Source organism: Carassius gibelio, chromosome B23 (assembly GCF_023724105.1).
Source record: "Carassius gibelio isolate Cgi1373 ecotype wild population from Czech Republic chromosome B23, carGib1.2-hapl.c, whole genome shotgun sequence".
In the NCBI taxonomy this organism is placed as follows: domain Eukaryota; kingdom Metazoa; phylum Chordata; class Actinopteri; order Cypriniformes; family Cyprinidae; genus Carassius; species Carassius gibelio.
This window is the reverse complement of record NC_068418.1, coordinates 19,106,090-19,131,009: the sequence shown is the minus strand read 5'-3', so window position 1 is coordinate 19,131,009 and position 24,920 is coordinate 19,106,090. Positions and strand designations below refer to the sequence as shown.

The 24,920-nt window shown below is 37.0% G+C and overlaps 2 protein-coding genes across 2 annotated transcripts in view; one reads left to right on the top strand and one right to left on the bottom strand.

Moving 5' to 3' along the window:
- Positions 1 to 24,920, top strand: part of LOC128011837 (hormonally up-regulated neu tumor-associated kinase homolog A) — a 108,664-nt gene that overhangs the window by 54,360 nt on the left and 29,384 nt on the right. The gene's annotated exons all lie outside the window — the stretch shown is intronic.
- Positions 11,544 to 21,317, bottom strand: tbx18 (T-box transcription factor 18). The gene is made up of 8 exons (XM_052594604.1): positions 20,878 to 21,317; positions 19,781 to 19,955; positions 19,056 to 19,157; positions 18,115 to 18,286; positions 17,476 to 17,643; positions 16,250 to 16,314; positions 14,843 to 14,937; positions 11,544 to 13,305 (listed from the first exon to the last, which is right to left on the bottom strand). The coding sequence occupies exons 1-8, from the start codon at positions 21,104 to 21,106 to the stop codon at positions 12,644 to 12,646; spliced, it is 1,668 nt and encodes a 555-aa protein (XP_052450564.1). The 5' UTR covers positions 21,107 to 21,317; the 3' UTR covers positions 11,544 to 12,643.

Below are 24,920 nucleotides of genomic sequence, written 5' to 3'. Positions count from 1 at the left end.
AAACTTTGTTTTTTTTATACTTGTGAATAATTTTAGGACTCTCAGAACACACACAAAAAAATACATTTACAAATTGACACACACTCATTTGTGCCAAAACACACATTCTTATCATCACTCATCAGATGAGTCATGTAAACACGTGATTCATGATCCGATATGAATCTCTGTCTTTTTTTTTCTCCTGGAACACGAAAACCTCTCTTAGGGCTCCTAAGCATTTCACTGCTTCTCTCTCCTGTCCCTTTCTCTCTTTTACTGGCTTGGACACTCGTCTCTCTCCTGTCCTACTCCTCCCTCTCCCAGGCTGAAATAGTGATCATGGCTGCTGTTTCATCGGCTCTTTGCACTTCTCGCTTCTATTAAGATTGATGGTGTGCTGTGCTATAAATGACAGTGCTAAGTCTGGCCATAGCATTAAGGAGGGGACTGGACAGGGGAGAAGGGAAGCTAGCCCTCTGCATTCTACTGCTAATGGGATGAGAGAAGTTAGATATGTGTGTGTTTGGGGTGTCACTATTTATGCTGCGTGCAAAAGACAAATGGTCTTTGCTGTTAACTAACTGGCCTTTACACAAAAACGTTTCCTTTCCTTATTGGATTACACTGTAATTCTAAAGTTTTAAAAATATTTAAGATCACTTTTTGCCAGTAGCAATCACCATAGTTACAAATAATGGCATATCGAATTGTGATGCTTTCATGCTATGGCCAAACATTTTTAATAATTAATAATAATGAAACTACACCGTATACCATTTTGTCCAATAAAAAAAAAAAAAAAAAAAAACGCATTTGATCACTGGCAGCTTATTCTGTCCAAAAACAAAGACAAACAAGATCCAACCTCCATGAAACATTTTTGGTCACAGTTCCTATTGTTTTTATGTATATTTAAAACTACAATACTTAAGTGACATAAAAAAAATCAAATTCATGTAGTTGTTGTTTTTTATAGCAAATCAACATCTGACTATATTTTGTTGTACAGAAAACACCGAATATGTGTAAACAATCCAATAAAATGTCTGTCTACCAAGATGAATATAAAATATCAACATATCTACATGTAACATGTAATTGTCTTTTAGAAATATGCTACTTTGCAGTGTATTTATATAGTTAAATAGATTATGGATGCATTATTTACCACAATTTACCAACATTAACCATATTGGTTATTGGCTAATTTATTTATTTATTTAACAATATTTTGGATATTTATTGGCAATATTGGATTGGATTTAATTTTTTTACAAACTGGAACTGCAGCAAAAATGTATGAACACTGGACTTCTCAGGTGCAAAAATTAAATAAAATCCCATTATACAGAATTGTGACGTTATTTGGCTATAAATAAAATATTTACATATGTATTTAAGTCTAATCTGTCCACATTTGAAGTCGCAGTATTGCAATTCAACCTCATAGCTGCCTCAGAAGTGTAATATAATAAAAGCATCACTTTCATACCTTTGTGTTCGCTTGTTGTTTATGAGCGTGTGATGGAAGGTGCTGGTGTGTGATGAGAGCTGACTGGAGCGTCACTTTGAGAGGGCTGAGCTGACCTTAGCCATGATTTGCATTTCAGTTTGATTTATCCAAGCCACAGATCGTTTAGACGCCTGGCAAGATACAGAGAAGACGTTTATAGAAGAGATCAGTTTCTCTGAGACACACACACATGCTGTACATAAACAGAGTTTAACGGTTAAGGGGGGAGGAGAATGAGGAAGTCATTCGTAATAGTTTTTCATGGTTATATTAGAGGAAAATATGCCATATATTGACATTAATCATGGCAAGATATAAGGCTCTGAAAACAGGGTTGAACTGTTGCCATTACTCAGATGGATGGTGGGATTTGATGACAAAGATTAAATGAGTGTAAGAGACACCAGTCAGCTTCAGATTACTGCAACTGTCATCAAATACCCCTCAGGCCATTAACAGGTCACGCAGACCCTCTTGCCCCCCCACATACCAGCCACCACCAGCACAGCTCGACCCTGCACACCACAGGTGCTCTTCCTGGAACACCCATGAACGTCAGTGGACATACACACGCTGTCCACTTGTCCTTTCACACTTGCCGGAAATTCTTCTCTGATTTTTTTTTTTCATCAGAGTGAAATGTCCTGCAGAAAGAAGGGCTTGACGTGGCCCTTCGACTCCCTCATCTGAAGGTGTTTCCAGCCTATCTCTGACAAGGAATAGGTCAATGTTTGTTGGCCTTTAAAAATAGGGAAAATATAGGTAAAAGTATCTTTAGAATTCACAAAATAGAAATAAATCCCTAAATTATGTGTAACCCAGTTCACTGTTATTAATATGTGGTATTATTTTATTTATATCACTGTAAACTAATAGACTGAAAGCAAAATGTATTTATATTATTATAAATAATTAACACACTGGAAAAGTTTCTGAAGTTATTTCTAACTGGATAGGTGAAAGGTTAGTCACTTCCCTTACTTAAAAAAAAATGGTTTTAGAAGAGATGAGTGAATGAGCAGGAAGAAGAGAGAAATACACGATCGACAGAAAGAGCAGTTGAGCAGACTTTTCTAAAAAATAATAATAATAATAATGATTTAGTGAGGATTGTTAACGGATATAGCAAACTTTATAAGATATTTACTTCATAAGTTCATCGGTTTGAGAAAGATGAGTAACAACAGTGCTGGATGAGATGTGACAGAAAGCCATTCAAGCATGGAGCTCGATCGATTCAACCGCAGAAAGTGGATGCTGTCAGGAAATATCTTCAAGAGCTCCTTGAAGGTGGTATTATTAGAGAGTCTGAATCTCCTTTCTCGTCTCCTATAGTTGTGGTGCAAAAGAAGAACAATTCTGTGAAATTGTGCATTGATTTCAAGAAGTTAAACTCCCATACAATGAAGCCCTTCCTACCTTGGAAGAAAGCTTTTCAGTCTTAACTGGATCAAGACAGTCCTTGACCTGAAGTCAGGCTACAATTAAATGGAAAGGAAATTGAAAAGGAAGAGTCTGATAAGCAGAAGACGGCCTTCGTATGCCCATTAGGGTCCTGGGAATTTCACAGGATGCCACAAGGATTCTCAAACACCTAGGACTTTTCAGCGATTGATGGAACACTGTATGGGAGATCTCAATCGGAAGAAAGTGCTCGAGTTCATTGGTGATTTAATAGTCTTCTAAGGAACTCTGGAAGAAGAAGCTTGGCTGATGCAAGTGCTCAGGAGGTTAAGGGAATTCTGACTGAAACTCTCACCTGAGAAGTGTAAGTTCTGGCAGACATCTGTCTGATATTTGGGCCACATCGTATCCCATCACTAAGTTGAAACTGAGCCAGCAAAGCTCGGAGCCCTCAAACCCTGGATGAGGCCAAAGAATCTTAAGGAGCTCAAATCTTTTCTCGAGTTCTGTGGTTACTATCTGAGGTTTGTACAATATTATTCAAAAATTTTGAAGCCCCTTAATGATCTCACTGCTGGGTACCCTCCACTGCAGAAAAGTCGTAAGAAAAAGACAGACGAGAAAAAGCAGTGCTTCAATCCGAAGAAACAGTTTGGAAAACAATTGACTAAAGATTGTCAATGAGCATTTGATACTGTCATTACGAAACTCACCTCTGCTCCAATATTGGGATTTGCCAACCCCAATCTCCTGTATGTGTTGTACACAGATGCCAGCACCACCGGGCTTGGTGCAGCATTATACCAAGGACAAAATGGACAGATGAGAATCATTGCCTTCGCAAGGAGAGTACCTACCCAAAGTGAATCAAAGTACCCCTCCTACAAGTTGGAATTTTTGGCATTGAAATGGGCCTTAGATGACCAAGTTCAATGACTACTTGTATGGGGCTGAATTCACGGTGATAACTGACAATTACCGGTTGACCTACCTTTTGACCTCCGCAAAACTAGACGCCACCAGCTACAGATGGTTGTCAAGTTTGTCAACATTCAATTCAACTCAAGTTTATTTGTATAGCGCTTTTTACGATATAAATCATTGCAAAGGAACTTTACAAAAAAATATGTTTCTACAATATTTAGTAGTAGCTAATCAGTGGTGACTGTCAGTTTATGTGGATATGGCAGAAATTTTCAGAAAAATTAATTAAAGGAGTAGTCAAACAGACGATGAACGCTATTGTCATAATGACTGACTCTGTATCACAGCCATTAACAGCAATTATTATATGATGCAGTAACACTTATTGCAAAACATTCACCTTCAAGATACAGAACCAAGCTAGGAGTAGAAACCATGATGCGGATGCACTCTATAGGTGGCCGCAAGCGGAAATTCCAGGTGCCCTGGAGACACAGAAAGAGAGGGTTAACTCACCATCACCTGACAGAAAAACCATCAATGGTTGTTTCAGAAGAGGTTGTGAAAGCTATGTGTGAGTGTCATCAAATTCGTCAGTCCTGTAAAGATCCTGATCTTTTACACCCCTCAGTGACCTTAGTGGAGTCCCTAACTGTTGCTGTGGATGCCTTACCTCAATCGTTTCAACAGGAAGATGCTTACCAGATCACATAGAATTCCTCAACTGTCTGAGAAAGACCTGCAGGAAAGACAGAGAACAGATCAAGAAGATGGAATATACATTCTACAACTGGAATCCAAAGTAAAGCCCCATCTAAAGACCATTACACCTGAATTAATTCCATGGTTCAAAGAATGGAATCGTCTGGAGTTGAGAAATGGCATACTGTTCAAGAGGAGACAAGAGCATGGAGACTCATCGTACCAACTAGCATTGCAGGCTAAACTTCGTGATATGGTCTTGAAAGAACATGATGAAATGGGTCACATGGGGATTGAGCGAACTCTTGACCACGTTCGATCAAGATCCTTCTGGCCCAAAGGCTTCAATAATTTCTTTACCAAAATTGGTTCTGATTTAGCACACAATATCCAGAAAACTGATAATGATCCATGTAGCCAAATAAATGGGCGGTACTCTCCCCTCCTTAATCTTGATCACCCAACTACGCAGGAGGTCCGAGATATTATTTTTTCTCTAAAGAACTCAGCCCCTGGCCACGATGGCATTAAGAGTATCCTCCTTAAGGAGACCATTGATCATATTATTCAACCTCTTACTTATGTAATCTCTTTATCATTTCAATCTGGAATTATTCCCCAAGCTCTTAAAATTGCTAAAGTTATTCCGATTTTTAAATCAGGTGATACTAAGGTGTTTAGCAATTATCGTCCAATATCTATTCTGCCCTGTATTTCTAAAATATTTGAGAAACTTGTCTATGAACGATTAAATAAACATTTAATTGTTAATAACATTATATACAAACATCAATATGGGTTTCGAAAAAAATATTCAACAGAACATGCATTAATACAGCTTGTAAATTATATATCAAATGCCCTCGATAATAAAAAATTTGCGCTCGGTGTTTTTCTTGATTTAAGTAAGGCTTTTGACACTGTTTCACATGATATTTTGATTTCTAAGCTTAATAGATATGGCGTGGAGGGTACTGCCTTAGTTTGGTTTCGCAATTACTTTATTAACAGAGAACAATTTGTTTATCTCAATGGTTTCTTTTCTAAAACTTCTAAAATTTCATTTGGGGTTCCTCAGGGTTCTATTCTGGGTCCTTTATTGTTTCTAATTTATATTAATGATTTATTCCTTTGTTGTGATCATTTTCTACCGATACTATTTGCAGATGATACCAACCTCATTGCAGTACACGAGGATTTTGTTACCTTGATCCAACATGTTAATGACGAGTTAAAAATATTATCAAATTGGTTTCGCACTAACAAGCTGACGTTAAATGTCAAAAAATGTAATTTTATGATATTTCACAATATTAATAAATTCTACCCCAAAGAACATGCTTGTATAGAAATTGATGGAGCTCTAGTTACTCAAGTGGCTTCTACAAAATTTCTCGGTGTCCTGATTGACGAAGGTTTAACTTGGTCCAAACACGTTGATCTAGTCTGTACAAGATCCTCTAAAATGTTAAATATTCTAAGAATTGTTCTACCTTCAATTCACTCATCTGCTCATCTAACACTTTATTACAGCTTTTTATTTCCCTTTATGAATTATTGTAATATTGTCTGGGGTGCTACTTTTTCCACCTATCTCGCAAAAATTGCTAAAATTCAGAAGAAGTTTTTGCGTATGATTTCCTACTCTTCTAAATATGTTTCTTCTGCACCTCTATTTCTCAGATACAAGATTTTATCAATTGAGAAAGTCAATGTTTATTTATCATGCATATTTATTCATAAGTTTATTTATAAGAGAGAAGATATCCCACCAACATTACAACACTTCTTTACTTTTATTTCAGATACTCATATCCATCAAACCAGGCATAGAGAAATAAATCTTTTCTTACCGTTCGCTAGAACTTCAGGTCATAAAACTGACCTCAGCTTTAGGGGTCCTCAACTATGGAGTAAATTAAGTTTGTCTCTAAGATCCACGTCCTCTTTGCTTGTCTTTAAAAAACAGTTGAAAGATCTTTTGATTTCACAATGACAGCTTTTGTTATAGTACTCTGCAGTATACTATAGTCTTGTTGACTCTCATATGTTGCTTTTTACTTTTGTTTCTCCTTTACTATTACCCTTTAACATCTGTAACTTTAAGTTATTTTCATTAGGATAATCATGCTTCTGAAAATGTTTTTTCCCTCTTTTTTTTTTTTTTTATTATTTTTCTACTTATTTTGTCTGCGTGCCTTTTTCTGTTTATTTATGCAAGTGGAGTGGAACTCTGTATAAACCCAATTGGGTTTCGTTTCCTCCTTGTACTGTATCCATGTGATATCCGTGCAGAACAAATAAATAAATAAATAAACATACTGGGGATAACCGATCATTTCCGCAAATACGCCGTTTGCTGTACCAAGACATAATCAGAAAGCGCAGAAAGTAGCCAGATGTTCATGAGATAATTTTCTGGTGCACTATGGATTCCTAGAAAACTCCATAGTGATCAAGGTACAGACTTGGAGTCTCACACAGTTAAAGAACTGTGCAAAGTGGCTGGAATATCCAAGACTAGAACCACCCCCTACCATCCGAGAGGTAATCTAGTAGAAAACTTTTACAACCTTTAACAATAAGAACAAATCAAGATGGAAGGATTATGTCAGTCCTCTAGTGCGTGCATACAATTGCATTAAGAGTGATGTGACCGTATTCTCTCCATGCAAACTAATGTTTGAAAGACCACCGCAACTACCGATTGACCTTGCGTTTTGTTTACCTGTGGATGGACAGTCTGAATCACACTCCAAGTATGTTCACAGCCTCAAGAACTCATTGGAAGGAAGCTACTGTACAAGGTTGCAATGAAAAATGCTGCAAAGGTAACAGAACAAATCATGAAGACATATGACAAAAACATTGTTATTAGCACTCTTGAAGTCGGTGATCATGTACTTGAGAAAAATTGTCTGAAAGGCACACACAAGCTCGCAGATAAGTGGGAACCTGATGTTTACATGGTAACAAAGAAAGCAGATGACTTACCCGTTTACATGGTAAAACCCGAAAAAAGGAATGGACCTCTTAGAACTCTGCACAGGGATTTACTGCTGCCTTGTTGATTTCTGTTGACAAGCACACCTGATGAGCCTGTTGAGAGAAAAGTGATTCGGAAACCCAGAACCAGAGCCAGATGTGCTGAGGAATCTGAAGAGTTTGAAATTGTGAATGAGCTTCCAGAATCAGAAGATGACCTAGTTGATTATTATGTCCCTGAAAGAAGGTCCCTTGAAATTAAAGCTGTCGAGTCAAAAACACATCCATTATACCAGAAGTAAAGAACCAGTCCACTTTCCTGTTGCTGAACCTGTGAAGGAAAAGGACAAAGGATATTCTAGCCCGAAAAAGCTGAAATGGAAGCTTACCTGAGGAGGAATCCTCCAATGCACAGAAAGCCAATCATCCTACTTAAGAGGAATCTGTAGGCAGCAGCACATCAGCTATGTACATGTACACATTTACATTTATCAGATACATTTACATATATCAGATGCTTTTATCCAAACACAATGCTCTACAACTGAGCCACAGGAAGTACTGGAATTGTCTGGAAATGAAATTCATGATGAAAGTTCAGCTGATGAATCTGGAAGAGAAATTGCACAGATAAGAGATAATGAGAAACCAGATGCTGATGGTGGAAAATCACCTGAAAATTCAAATGAAAGTAGCATTTCCACCCAAAGAGAAAGCACCACTCTCAAAAATTCTCGGGAGAACAGTTACTGTACAGTGCTTTTCCACTGCATGTTACGGCACGTTACAGCTCGGTATAGTTAACTTTTGGGGGGATTCCACTGGGTACAGTACCTGGTAGTTTTTTTAATACCACCTAAAAGTAGTTAGGTTCCAAGTGAACCATTCCATTACCAGAAGATTACGTGTAAACTCTGCTGATCACTGATTGGTCGGAGAGAATTGTCACTACCTGTGTCACTGAACTTGTGACACAAACACAACAGAACAGCCAGATTTAAATCATCACAGCCAGTGAAAGAATCGAACGCAACAGTTTTGAATGAGTGCACCTTTTTTAACAACTAAAAGTGTCTGTTTCGTTGTCTGTTGAGCAAGTATAGACATTCTTCTTGTTGATAGCAGAGGAGCGGATCCAGCAAGAGCTTGATGGGGCGACGTGGAATGAAAAAGTTATTCAGGAGTTGCGGCACTTTAAAGCGATACTCTAAATGCAAACTGAGCTGAGCCTTGCCGAACCAAGTTGTACTATGCAGTGGAAAAGCACCATTAGTTGTGAACCTAGTGCTACTCAGTGCGTATTACATATGCATTCACAAAATTATGATTTCAGTTTAAAGATATTATATCGTAATGCTTATTGTGCAAAATGGGCCAATAACATTAAATAATTAAATAGCAAATTATAACCATAAACATTAATAAATGCAGTTGCTATGAGAATTAATTGACCACTGGTGTTGATAACACAATGTATAATCCCAAAGTTAAACAATACTTGTTAATGAATATGGGACAGAGGTAAAGTATGAACTAGATTAGAATATGAACAAAAAAATAAATAAAAATGTAGTTTTATCTGTTTCATCTTCATTTATTGTAAAAGTATATCCTTGAAAAAAAGGCAGCTGTGGTTGCCAGAACTTTACATATACTAATATCTAAAATGTACAAAGTAGCATCAAACAGCATCAAATGTAAAGCCTAATACAGGTAATTATGTTTTTTTTTTTTACTGTAAATTATATGATGACTTTTTTTTTTACTTCAGAATTCTGAACATTTATCATTATTTTACTGTAAAATTATTCAAAGTGTCATAATAGGTCAATTACAGTAACTTGGTTTTTACCAATTGACAGGTTTATTTAATCTTTATTTGAAGGTGTCCTTGTTACAGTGTAATTATACATTTAAATACTACTGACTAATATTAATTAACTACATGTACTTGCTATATGGTTAGGGTTAGGATTAGGGTTTGGTTTAGGGTTAGGGTTATTGACATATAATTATACATAATTCATTGTTATTATAATCGGAAGTACATGTAACGTGTAACAAGGACACATTAAAAGTGTTACCACAGGTTTTTTAGAATAGCATTTTGTTTTACGGCTTTTTAATGTTGAAATTAGAATTTATTTCCAGCACACTTCCAGGAGCATATCCTTATAGTTTATGGGTACTTACCTGTGCACTTACACTTAGCAGAAAACGTTTTTTGTGATGTGTCATGAGTGCTTGACCACATTATAGAGCAGAAGACATGGATTTCTAAAATATCATCAAGTATCCAGAGTTTGTATTAGTCAAATGCAATGCAGAACACAAAGCTCCTCACTAAAGTGAACCATAAGCATGCTATTAGTGGGTACTGAAGTTGAATGTCATAAGTTTGGTAATGTACCAGGAGACACACGGATGAATATATGTAACAGTGCATGGTTATGTGATGTGGCCCGTGTTGCACAGATGGAAATAAGGCATGCTTTCTTCCCAAACCATAATGGACGTATGAGGAGCTGTTAAACAAGAATGAATTATTCATGATTTGTGTGAATGGTCGAACGTAATGTTCTGCCCTTTCTAGGTTGTTTTGGAGTCTTAATGACTTAAGCTCTGACGTAATTTACGGTAACTCTCTGCACTTAGAATGTTGAACAGATGTAAATGTGCAAAAGTTAGATTGCACAATCAATAAAAATCCACTAAAAGTGCAAAATTAACATCTGTGAGACAAACTTAGGAGTGTAAAAATGTAACACAGTGTTGGCCGTGTAGAGAGATGATAGTGCCAGGCTCTGAGGGACCGAAAGATGATCCCGAATGCCAACACAGTAACAGGAAAAGAGAGCCCTGGCAGAACAGTGGTGACCAGTACACAAGACATGCTAGCCACTCAATCTAAAAAGCATCTGTAGTTGAATTGAACTAGACTTTATTGCTGGATATGAAAATCATTATGGGCAGAAATAAACAATTTGAATTATTACTCCCATTTAAGTTGACTGATAATGGTCATTATGATTATTAAAAAGTTAAATTATCTATGTGTATCTATGTGTGTGTATTTAAATAATTCTTCTCTGAATGTTTGTGTAGGCTATCTATCTATATAGCTGTCTCTCTATCCCTCTCTCTTTCTGTATATATATATATATATATATATATATATATATATATATATATATACTGTGTGTGTGTGAATTTGAGTTTGTTTGTATAATGTAGGGCCAATTTCAAAAAGCACAACTTACAATTTAGGTATACATTTTTTATACACTGCTCTTTGCTGGCCTCAGAGTGTTAATGTCCTCAGGTTTACTGATAATGAGCCAGTAATGTGAGGTGTGTGAGTGTGTGTGCATAAGGATATGGGTAAGGTTTGCCAAGCATAGGGGGGCTGTCACCTGTTAGTGAGATACAGCAAGCCAGTCATTCCTCTGTTCTAAAATAAAAAAGCACCCAACAACCTTCTCTCTCTGCATATGCCGTTTGTCCATCACCTTCAGTTCATAACAGGTGTCTCACTGGTTCTGGTTCTGAAGACTGACCCAGTCCTTCAAGAAATAGCATGTATTACAACAGTAGGTTGCTAGTACCAATTCTTAGTTTAAAAATATAAGCTTAAATTCATACACTATCTGTTTTAATTTGTTTTTATAGTTAATTGATTATTTATCATTATTTAATATATTAGGTGTTGAAAGTTAGTAGAATTCATAACCTCCTTAAGATGCATACATACATTTTAAAGTGAAACTTAACCACATTACAAGTACATGAAGATTGCATGTGTAATGTCACATTTGTTTACCATTTTGCATAAACAAAAACATTTTGTTGACGTATGATCTTTCAATGACAAAATTTCTTTATGTCTTTGTGTGGATGAATGCATTTTATTTGTGTGTGTGTGCACCTCTCCTGGAGCCCCTGGAGGTATTTTTCATTTGTTAGGCATTCAGAACCTTTGCCTGACCCTAAGAGAAGCATCTGATGCTGAAACACAAAGGCACACACTCCACGATTATCCTTTAGCATATGGATATATTTTTATTTGGCTCAAAGAGTTCAGGCCAACAAGAGTCAAACATGGAGGAAGTGTCTATTGTGGCCACTGTGGCAAAAAAGCCTGAATATTAAAAAGCAAGTATTTAAAATTGCTGTAAGTGCAAGTGAAATCTTTACACAGTATCAATAATATTCATATTCTCCATATTTGTGAAAAATTGCATTTAGTAAGTAAATTAGCAAAAGCTAACATGTCCGCAAAGGAAAAGCATACTATTGAGTCCTTGGATTGAGAGCGAGACAGCTGACCTGGAATCAGCATGTATCTCGTGGCAGGACTATAATCCTTCTGAAGAATGCCAATGGTTGTATTTATAAAGTGTGAGAATTATCATCTCGGATCAGATTTCATTCAGCCCTGTCTGTTCCAAGACTCAGACAGCTGCACTGATCCAGACCAAAATCCTTCGACTTGGAGAGAACCTGTAAACGTTTCCTTTTTCCTAGCCCAGTTTCAGTTTAAACACATTATCTGCCTTAGATGCCGATTGGCTGTGCTGAAAACCTCAGCACAAACAAGTAAGATGTTTGACATAGTTGCTGATTGTCAACTAGAAAACTGTGTCACTGTTTGTGACATCACTTCCTGTCTTTTCTTCAGTCTGCTCACTTTTAATTTCCAAACTCTGTTTTATCGTCTATTGGACGCTGAGTCCAGCCTCACAAATGTCATCTGTTAAACTCCTTACACTTCTACCAGCAGTTCATGGGTCTCATTGAACCTTGATGAAATCAGATGGTTGATGTCCTTTTATGCCTTGAAACTGTGTCTGTAAAGCATTTTCTGGGTTTCTCACGTCATTCTTCAAGCATATCCGTACCCTGGTGTCCAATAATGGTCTGTGCTGCTTCATCAGAATGATTTTTAAGATATAAAGTGTATTGAAAATATCCTCAATGTAATCTTCAGCTGTCATTTACACAAAACATAAATGATATTGCAGATTTACTTGATGAACATCCGACAGATTAGACTTTATGATATTGACTAGTCCAAAACTAGATTATACTCAAAGAAAACATTCTTAGCTGAGATTGAAGTTTTTGGGATGCAGGTCAAGCCATGTGGGCTGTTACCTGGGAGGTGGAGGTGGTCAGCCCCAAAGTCCGTGAGTCAAAAAGATTCTGTTGACTACTACTGAGCATGTGCAGACTGTCCACACTGGATAGAACCTGCCTGTCCGTCAGCGTCCCGCTAGGGCAGGAGCCCAGGAATGACGTTTGCGTAGCTGCTGCCTTTTCAGGGCTGGTGGCCAGGCGGGGAGAAGTGGAGAAGTTGTAACCATACAGACCATACGGACTGTGCAGTCGGAACCCATTATAGGATCCCTGTGCGCTCTGATTGGTGGAAAACGCATTATGGGTGTGGCTGGGCATCAGGTATTGCAGCTGGGAGGTTGTGCTTGGCATGCTGTGGATCTGGATTGGCAGGCCAGTCTGTGTGCACGGGAACGCTTCACCATCGGTCCCGCTCACATACGTGGAGCTCCGAGTAGTGGAAAACGCATCTGCTGCTGGGCTGGCCAATCGACTGTAGGAGTCTGCGGAGAGGGGAGGGGCATAGCGATGGAGTGGGTGGCTTGTTCGACTGCAGGTGGAGTAATCACACACCGGCCCCGCTCCAGAACCCAGGTGGAATGTAGGGGAAGAGCACGAAGATGGGGACAGCAGATGAGTGTGTCCTGAAGACCCTACAACACCGTGAGAGCCAGCTGCACCTGTGAGCAGCCATACATGTGATTAATACAACACATACACATAAAAAATCAACTATAAATCTTATTCGTCAGAGAAACATTTTTAGAATTTTGTCTCTGAACTTTTTTTTTTGCAGTAGCTCTATAGCATCAATGCTGAAGAGTAATTAATTGGTGAAGTGGATTTACTTATTGTAGAGTTACATGTAATTAAAATTATCATTTGCATTGTAATGTTCGAACCAGATGTCATTTTAAAATGAGCAGTTCAATCATAAATTCGTACAACTTCGATTTACACCTTTAGGCCGGCGAAACCCTGGATGCGTGGCACAAGTGTCTCAGCTGCGTGGCGTGTCTGTTTTTAATTCAGCTCCCATGTTAACAGGTTGGAGCTTGCAGACTGCCTGCATGAGACGTGCATCTCAGGTGCGGCTCGAGCCGCGCAGAAAACGCGTGCATGCAAGAAATAGAACCGACGATTTTTCACACGACATGCACGCGTGTTGGAAGCGTTTCCATGCAAAATATAATAGGAAAATATGTTTATATGTCATTTTGTACACAAATACATATTAATTCATGACATTTTGATATTTGAAAGTCTATAGGTTGACATAAATTCAGATAAAATGTAATTAAAAAAATTAATAAATAATTATCGATTTTCAAATATTGCACCTGTCAAACATAGTCTATTTTGCTGTCAATACTGTTGACAGTGTCCTTTATCAGTAGGCGTAGGTGTGTAAAAAAAGTTGATATTGTTGTCTTGAAGACAAGAAGCCTGGTCTGTCGGAGGCTTCCCTCTATGTCACCTACAGTAGCAGCAGCACACCAGCGCCGTGTCAGGCACGGTTTTGGTATAAAGACACAGAAAACACGATGCAGCCGCCACGCTCCTGACACGCAGCAGAGACGCCACGCAGGCAGTGTGTCACCGGCCTTACGCAGAGGAAATACAGACAGAGGACAAGCGCAGTGCTGAAAATGGACGGAGATACATAAGGTCTATAGTAAACATAAAATCAAATGTTTTCTTACATTTTTAAATATTACTTCAATTTCCTAATTTTAATACAAATACTTGACTTATTTTCATATTTCAAATGGCAAATTTTAGTTATATTATTTTCTTTGAATTCTTTAATTCTGCTACCATGGATTAAAATTCTGATTGCAAATTCTGCATCCTATATCAGGAATTGAATTTGAATATAAAAGGCATTCTCAAATTTATATAGATTCCACAAAAAGGACGCACAACTCTTTTGTACAATTTATTCCAAAGAAATTCATGTAATGATGCTGTCACATTTATCGTTGCTCAGCAAAATTTTCACTTGCATTTGCAGTAGGAATCTGTGCCATCAGAAGTTTTGCATGAGAACGTAAAAAGTTTCACATGAATTTTCGACATTTTTGCAACAAAAAACTTGCTCGCTGTGAGCAGTGCTTCTTACATCTCTATGTTACTGAGAAACACATATACACAATATATGTGTATATATGTTGTGATACACGTATACACAAATACATACATACATACATATGGTACCTTGTTTAGTGATTCCAGGGATGTCCTCAAATGTCAGAGTTCTCAGTGAGGGCCGCCAGAATGCATACGACTCAACCAGAGCCTCTAGTCCCATCCTACAACACACGAGCATTCTAATTAAATTTATATAAGAATGCTCAATATGCTTACTAATACAAAGGCAAGAGTAATTTAGTAAAGCTCTCAGTCAGCTTAGCAGAGAAGTTCTGGAACTGGCTTAACTTTCCAACAGTGTGTTCGGTCCTGCAAGCCAACTCAGTGCAAGCCCCTTTCCTTATCAGTGTATGTTTGAGCAGTAAAGCAGAGCAGGTAATGAAGAACATAAAGTGTGTGTGTTGGTGTGTGCGATGGCAAGGCTATAATTATTTTCACATAGCTTTATCGGTGGGATCAGACATAGAGTGCAGGAAGCCACAGTTAAAGCTTTACGAGGAGAGAGAAAGAAAAAGGGAGAGCGAGGGGGGTATTTTCTTGCTTTTTCTGGAAGTAATGGTGGTGCTCGGTGCGCCTTGTTAGCGTGGACGTTACCCCACCCCCTCCGCAGTACCACTCAGGCGATAATTCACACAAGATGCCTCAACTTGTTTCGGCCCCAGTTTTATCAGCCACACCACTTGAGCTATCAAGTGGCCGAGTTTGTTTAGCAAACTGCTTAACTTTTCCTGTAACACTGAGCCACGGGGCTCGGTCTAAGTGCTCTGTGAGACCTCGCAGAGGGACGGAGGAAAAGTGTGGATGTATGTGGTCTGGTGTGATTCAGCGGGGTGTTAAAAACGCTCTCATTTAAAACTAATGAGCAGAGTTTATCTTCCCCACTGAGCTTGCGAGTCAGCGGCGCACAAGCCTTTCTTTCTGCACAGCCTCCATTTCCTGTTTGCACGTTTATTATTTCTCTTGTTTTATGTGAAGATGGAGATTATTTTGATTGTGCTGTGCATTTTCATTTATACATTTATTTTTGTGTAATGGCTTTTAATGTGACGCTGTTTTTATGTTTATTTTGTCTGGGCTTTGCTGGAATCTTTTAAGTTTGGCTGAAAGAACACTTTTCCCTTTGGATAACCAATTATCTGATAATCCTTTAATATGGTTTGAAAGAAACTTGATGTCAGAAGAGAAGTTGAAGGAAAACAAAAATGTTTTGTTGCCTGAATGAAAGCTAGAGAAAAATAAGTGTAATGAAGTGTCATTTCTGTACTGCCTTACAGAAACGAGCAAAAACTACACGTTGTCCAAATGTAGTAAGACTATGATCTGTTCTGATGGGTTTGACTCAGCTGTGATCAATTTTTAACATCAATAAAAATGTATTTAAAATCGTTTGAAGACATTTTCCCTCTCAGTTTTCCAGTATTAGGCTAGTTACTGATCTAACAAAGATCTGAGCATGTAATTCACTGTATTTACCTGTTTCTTCCTGAGTCTCTGAATCCTTTTGCAAATGGATTCCTGTCGATCTTTAGTCTTGTTATCTGTAAAAGATCCACACACAAAACACATTCTCATTACTGACCCAAAGCCTGTTATGTCAAATTCCCTGACCTAGCACCAGTGACCCTTATCCCACAATGCAATGTGTGTGGGTTTATTTTATAAGCTTTTTGCTTCCGTAAGTGTGTGAGAGAGCATATGTGTTATGTTTTTATAAGCTCAGACAAATGGATGACATCATTTCTAAAACTTGGCAGTTAACATGCAAATGATGATAAGATTTCCAGCTCTAAGCTCTTATCTAAAACATGCTCTGTTTTAGCAAATCAAAACAAACTTAAATTGCAATGAAACGTCAAGAAAATACAATTTCTAAAGTACTTATTTTTTTTTTCTGTGTTGCAATTTATCAATATATTGCTTCTAAACTGTTGGCACAGGAAATATGATGCATATGCCTAAATAAACACTTATGTAACTGTGCCCTTTATAAATAAATTGCCCTTTATGGGGTGCTGCTCATTCTTTCAGTCTCATAGAGGCTTTGATCTGTGAATGCAGAGAACAAGAGCCTTTCAACTGCCAACATCTTTAGGCAATTTGTATAATTATTTCAATTAAACATCTTGTAATTTTTCTTAGCACAGTAACCTAAAGAGAGTTCTGCAATTTAATTCTCACAATAGAATAGCTTTATACATTTTCTATGAGCAGCATAACGAGGATAATACTGTACCCAAGGCAAAAACGAATTATTTCAAAATTATACAGGCTAGTACAGAGTCCAGATTTTGTGTTGATTTTTATTTCTTGGCTAATTACTATTTTTAATTTTGTGTATCTTGTAACAAAATAATACAATTGCTTAAATTGTTGATACTTGCTTCTCGTGTTTTTTTATTTCTTATTTTTTATTACATTTTTAAAAAGCAGTGTTAAGCTAATGTGCGTTAATAGCCTTGCTTGCTTTGATTAAAAAAGAAATAAGTATTTTTTTGCCGTGACAGACATGGATTTCCTGCATCTTTATTTGTTTTATAAAAATTAAGCTGTAGTAATGCAATCTAATAAAAAGAAAAGGCTCTGAGCCTTACGATTTCCTCTTAATTTCAAGAACTGATGTGACCCTGAGTAGCAGCTTTTATGATTTGTGTTATCAAATTGTGCATCGGACAGCTATAGCATGATGTGGTATCAGTTACCTGCTGGTTTTGGTATGCAGTCACCGTCGTGAAGACTGTTTCAGGGAAGGAAAATGCTTTGACACCGTCCCCAGTGGGAACCGCCTTAACGGGTGAGAGTTCTTCACCGCACTCCTTACGGATGACGTGGACACGGGGTTGGTACTTGTGCATAGAATGCAGAATGATCTGGAAAACATTACAACGCGCATCCGTGTTTAGAGTGGGAAACAGAGGAATTACTAAAGCAGTTTTCTACCTCAATAAAAACACACATGCCTCCATTTTCAAAGGCCAAACAGGCCTTTAACTGCCTCGCCCTGGGGATGCTTTCAATTGAGTTTGTTTACAACCCTCCACATTACAACATGTTTAGGCCTTTAAAATAATACAGCAAAACAAAATGCACACCGGGCGACAATGGCTAGCATGTGTGTATGGGGTGCATGAAAAGAGTTGTCTAATTATAACATTTAATTTATTTCAGGATCACAGAAGGAAATTCTGAAGCTCTGCTTCACTAACTCATCAAACCTTCATGTTTACAGGTTTCCTCTTGGGCTCAACATGTGCATTTTTTCTTATTCAGCTTTACAAAAAGAAAAAAAATCTATATTCAGTAAATTCCACTTGGATATAAATAACAAAGGATTCACTGACATGGCCTTGGTCGTCGAGCTCGTTATTGGTCAGTTTGAGTTTGTCGAAGCTTATAACTTGGCGCATCCACGTCTCACCGGAAGCAGGCGAATCAGGATGAATGTAGACGCGCGGAGGGACCGGAGAGTCGGCGTTACCCGCTACCATCCACTTCGAGCTGTGGTACACGTACCTTAGAACGGAAAAAAGAAGAGTCATTGTCACATACTGTGATTTTTACACAATATAACACACGGCTCGACGTTTCAAAGCAATTCCAGTCAGTAATTCTTTGAACGCAACGTGATTGAGGTTCGCTGAGCGCAAAGCAGATGTCTTGCTGTGACCCTGTAGAGATCTACGATCTTAAAGATCTTTAAAACAAAACAGGTTTCTGTGACATGGCCTATGTGTTCTGTGTAAATAATAATAATATAATGACAGCAGTTATATTTTGTAGGCCGATAATGAACTGAAAGCACTACTGTTACTATGGTTACTTCCAAACGCGAACTCTGAATTTAGAAACTTGTGGTTACAAAAACATTGTTCGAAAAATCTGTTGAAACATAAATAGGCCTATGTAAAAAAAAAAAAAACTTTAACTGGAGATTTAGAACCCTCATAATCCGTGTAGCCTACTGTGTCTTTACAGCTGTACACAAATGTTCAGATAGGCCACAGAGCAGCCCACCATAAACTAACGCGTTATGAATTTGTTTTGACTATAGTTGTCTCATGACCTTCAAGTCCAGCAGGTCATGCTCCCAAAAGGGCATCGCAAAAGGCCGGACTGAACATGTCAACAGAGACCCGGAGTGCCATTTGTGGAGACGGTTAGTTCAAAATGTTCAATATTATGTTTGAGCATTTTAGACTGTTTTGATTGTTTGTCTGCAATAGCCGACCACATGCTGCCCTGCAGCGAACTGTTTGGAAGACAGGTTTCGTAAGTTGCTCACCTGTACCGTTTGTTGTCGACAGGAACTATATCCATAGCGATATAATACTGTTGATGAGGATTCAGTCCCGCAGTCTTAACTCTCATCGCAGGAAACATTCGCCTGAGAAAAAATAACAATGTTAGTATTTTCATTATACATCACATTGAGGCGAAATCCACACTAAGAGCGCAGCTTTTATTGTCAGAATAATTTTTCTAATTAATTTTAGAAAAATTAACATAACAAAATGAACCATACACACACAAAAATATATAATAATAATAATAATAATAATAATTTCAATTAATTTAATTAATATATTTGTCAGTCAATTTAAATATATTGTCAGTGAATAAATACAATTCCACATATTAAATCAACATCAAATACAAACGTGGCTGTAAGTAATTCAAAAAATCATGTCTAAATAAATAAGTAAAAATGTAGCTACTAAAAATATTGCAATATAAGCGCTGTAACACTGTAAACATACGGGAACTTTTAGGAATATATTTACCCTAATCCCTGGTTAAATTCAGTATTTAATTCCGTGTACAGGTAACACTGAAAGTAACATTTACATTTAACATCTTTCAAAAGAGACTAGCTAGATATTTAATTCGGACTAACTGAATTAAAAAAAGTGTCTTATACCATATTTTTTTATATTACCATTTTCAATTATTTAATATGGTGATTAGTAGCTAATATTTAAGTTGTGCAGCATGTTTTGTGTGATGCACCTGCCGGCTTTGGTGATGATCATTTCAGTTCCTATCTCGTGGAATCGCTTCCATAAATCAGAGCCCTGCAGGTCCACGCGCATCTCCTCTCCGGAGCTCGTGCCTGATTGCACGAGGACCTGCGAGCTCTGGGATGCAGGTTGTGGGCTATCCAACAACACGTCCTCAGTCTCCGCTGACAAAGACAGAAAAAAGTGGTTTTAATTAGTTTTACATTTTAACAGCCTGCAAAAAAACTTTTCATTTAAACTATTGCTGCAGTAACGAGTTTAGAAGTTGCATGCAAAAGAATTTGCTTTGATTTTCAGACTCATATTTTCTTTCTGGGTCAGAAGACACTGCAAATATTTATAGACTTTTTATATTTCATATCATATGCTGTTAAACATTACAATGCAATTATAAATAACTTGCAGATTTTTTTTTTAAATCATTAATCCGATTTTGTTTGGCGCAACAGTCATTGAATTATTATTAAGAATTACATTTAAGTAGCCCAATGCCAATTACAAAAAAGTGAATCGACTAATATATTTTATTCCAGCTATACAATTTTTTTTTTTTTTTTTTTTTTTTTTTTTGAGTAAGGCCTATGTAGGCTTTTGTGAAGGCAAGTTAATTTGAGTGTTTATGATTGTGGCCAAACTCATAAACAGAATAGATTAGTCACTCTCATAGTGCCTATATTTATGAGACTCATAACTGTGCTATTTTGTATTTATACACTGTATTTCTCTTCTTTTTGACATCCTGACTTAACTCCATTACATCTCTAAATTACAGAGGCATTTATATTTGGGAATTTATTGATATTGTACGAGATTATGTTAGTTAAAATGCTATACTCTTTAATGTTAATTATTGATTAGTATTTATTTAGAAGCCAGTTAGAATCTGCAGAACTATACCGGATAACATACACGAAGAAACACAGAATAACATATTTTCTTCGTACAGAGTTACCTTTCAGCCGAGAGAATTACAAATATAAATGATAATAGGCTACATTTTTGGTTTGTTTCGCGTACGTGTCACGCAAAGCTTAACTATATTTCTAACCGTTTCGTTTTCAGTCAGAACTTCAGAAGGCTACTTACGGGATTCGTCGCTCGCGCAGTCTGTCTCGCAACTCCTGGTGCTTGGACAAGTTCTCCCAGTCCGGGGTTGCGGGCTTTCTGTCAGATTGGACACTTCGTTTACTTCCTCAAAACCGTTCTCGTTGTCCTCCTCCAACTTTCTTTTTTTCTCCGTGCCAATAAGCGCTTCTACCGAGAATGCGTGCGCTTTGAGGCTCATAGTACACGGGGACCGTCGTTTCTCAGCCATAGTAACAAACCAAGAAGACAGATTGGCCGAGAAAGAAGTTCACGAGAAGTGCATTTGCAACAGCACTTAATCTAGCATTCCTCGAGTCAGAATAGTCCGCTTTATAGCTAATTACCACCGGCGATGTGACAAATACGCTGAAAACGAAGCGACAGTCTAGTTAAAACAGTCTCGTCGGTCTGTCAACGCGCACAGACACCGAGGCAGTGGCCGGGATTCGTTAAAGTGCCAATAAGCAGGGCAGAAGATGGGCGGGGCTGCCTCACGTCAATCATCGGTGGTCTCTGCCAATAGGCGCGCTGCTTTTGGAACGCTCCGCCCACATGTGATAAAGCGGCCTGGCTGAATGAATCATCTCTAGCTCACTGAGCTCCAGTCATGCTCACGGCATTGCGATCATTTTCACACTGCGGCTGCACATGCTCCACATGCTTCCGCATTACCTCCCTACTAGCCCTCTTGAGCCAATAATGTAGAATTATTACCAAAACTACGCCTGTATATGCATGAGGCTCAGAAAAAAAGACATGTCAAACTAACCTGACATGAGACGTGCAGTCTACAGTTTCTAAATATAAGTCTCTAAGAAGCACCCATTTTTCCTATAGACAGTTTCCTGTTACTATAAATCCCCAAAACAAATACCTTGATTGTTAATTTTTACATAACTCTATTATTATTATTTTGGGATCTTTTTTAAAAAGGCCTGACTGCAAAATACGATACAAAATAGTTTTATTTTAAAAAGTAGTGGTTGGATTGATTTGAATAGCCTACAGTACATTTAAATATAAATTAGACAAATTTACAATGCAATTTTGAATAGTCATCAGATAGAGTTTTTCTTTAAATAAATAAGGCTGAGCATTATGATTAATGCTGTCTGGCTTATTTTCGATAGGCTATTTGTGTTTCTTGTTTTTACTTTATTGTTATTTCTATGAAATGAAATCGGGAGAAAAAATATTTCAGATGGTTTAAAAAAAAAACTGGGTTTTTGAAAAACAATGTAGCCTACTTGACCAAATACCAATTTGTCTTAAGCTTGTTTTTACCGATATATTTTGTTTCTTTCCGAACACCAAACTTAGGCCAGATCTTGCTTTTAGATGATTCGATTTATTTAAACCCAAGTGATTTTTAGAGCATGTTGTGGGCGTAATGTAGACTACAATGCTCTAGAGCCGTAATCTACCCGCCGTTTGGATCGTGCAAATATTGCACGGCCATTTGGAGAATTTCTGACCCACGCGCATGTGAGAACCCTTGGAGCATGCCTGTGTATTATGCACATACACAGTGCGGGTTGACTTCCTGTACCTGTCAAACAGAAAAATATGAAGAGAAAAAAAAAATGACAGCAAAAGAGGCATGCACATGAATTTAAAAAAATACGCAGTTTTATTTTAAAATCATATATATATATATATATATATATATATATATATATATATATATATATATATATATATATATAGCCTATATATATATATATATATATATAGCCTATATATATATATATATATATATTATAAAAAATATTATGTATTATAAAATAAAATCGCTGTAAAATACCATTAATTCAAATAATAATAATAATAAAAATTAAATGATAACCATCAATTTATAAAACGCGTAACTTTCACCTAATCTTTACACTGTTTTATATAGCCTACAAAATGTTATGTCAATTGTCTAATGCTCAGGCAGCAATATTTATCACTATATATTCATGAATATGCATGCATAAAATAAAATAAATATACAAGACGTACAGGAAACTATTATTTTAAAAGGCTACTGTTGATTATTTTCGTATTCGCATGCTCCAATGAATTACCACCATCATTTTAACTTACGCTTCGTTTAATGCCCCATCACTTACAGACAATTGCCTGATGATTTCCAGATTGCTTTACGTTGACTTGTACAACAGGATGAAAAAAGTTGCCGATATGGATATTATTTTTTATCGTCACCTACTGTGGTAAATGTCACTACAAGTCAGCGTTTATATTTCAGTAATTACAAGAGTAAAAATATAAATATATTTAGAAGTTTCGTATTTAACATTAATAATAATGTTGTTGTTGTTGTTAGTTAAAATTAGAAAAAAATACACATTTAATTTAGTTAATGGAGGCTACTGATTTATTCTGAATAAATTGCCTTACAAAATTTCTATAGACTACTTCCATCCTCATATTCGGTCTTTGCTGACCACGTAGCCTAAATTATGAACACAAGAAACCGAGAAAAAATTGTGTAACCTAATTTTTAGTAACATTTTAGGTTATTAATATTACCAAAATATTTTTGTTTAACAATGGAGCGCTCCACATGATATTCTGGTATCGAGTTTCGTTTTGATCTAAACGTTGCATGAGGCTGGGAAACATATGTTTGATATTTTCAGTATGGAAAACAAAACCTTAACACTTTACTTTGAAACAAATAATTTCTATTACATTAGGTTATTAAAATTCATTATTATAAAAGTAATTTTATTAACTTTGCCTAAAATTCAATTATTTTCGTTCTAGATATGGGTTATGGTTGTCTTAAATTCAAGGACGAATAATGAACCAAGTTAGGTTATACTGTTAATGTGACTTTATTATGACGGCTGTACATTATCACCACAATACTTAATTCTCGTTATTATTACTATCATCATCACCATCAATTAAGACGTGATCACCTTAAGGAAATGAATATTCTTATTCAGCCATTACCTATATTATTATTTGGGTTTTTAATATTTGTATGTTGATTATTAATTAATGTACAACTAGTGCAGCTTTGATTTGTATGTCTTTATGCTGATTTGATCATTATTTTATTGCTGTTGCCGAATATGTATAAGCTATACAACATATTCTAAATGCTCTAAACTTTTTAGAATGATGAAGTTGATGTACAAAAATATTTAGTGTTCTCCAATTTGTATAGGCGGGTTTATTATGCAGAATATAATTCTGTATTGATAAACAGTAATATTGATATTATTCAGTAATAATACTGAATATTTCAGGCTTATTTCGTTTTTGATTGAGCTAAAACACCCTCAATGCATGTGTGGAATGAGTTCAGAGAATGACACGTGCATATAACGGGCCTCTTCAGCTCATTATAACTTACCTTGTGATATAAAGCAGAGGAAACACTGCGTGCGCCTTTTCTTTATCCTGCCGCGCGCAGTAAACACATTTCTGTGTAATTGTAACTAAATTTAGGCTTATTTATAATTACATTTAACGGAGTATTTTTCATAAAAGTCTTCGAAATATTAAACTATAAATAACAAATGGCTTCCTTTTCGTCTCTCAGGTGTGAAGCATCAATAAAAATGAATTGCGCACTTATTGCACAGATGAGACTGCACTCGAGTGTAAAATGCGTTTGTTTACTAATCCTCGCTCTGTAACCTCTGGCATCACTGGACTCAAACCATGTCGGTTGGTTAAACTTTAGAGTCGGATTGCTGTGTCTGGGCACCATATTGTTAACAGTTATTTTGCTAGTGCTAATGGCCGCGTGGCAGCCAGCCAAGGGATTTATAGCGGAAGTGGCAGCGCGAGGAACGCGGGTATATGGGAGGAAGAAAAAACTATTAAGAAAAAAATCCCTTTGAAAGAAAGGCGAGAGAGACCCTATTGCGGCGGCGGCGGCCGCGACCGGCTGCTGCCAAATCCAGAGGTGAGCCGTTATGAGGGCGCGTATGAGGAAAAAGGACCGGTAACCGACGGTTAAATGTCTGAGGGCACTGAAGCATCCTCAATCCGCCTCAAATGAAACGACACGCCAAACCATC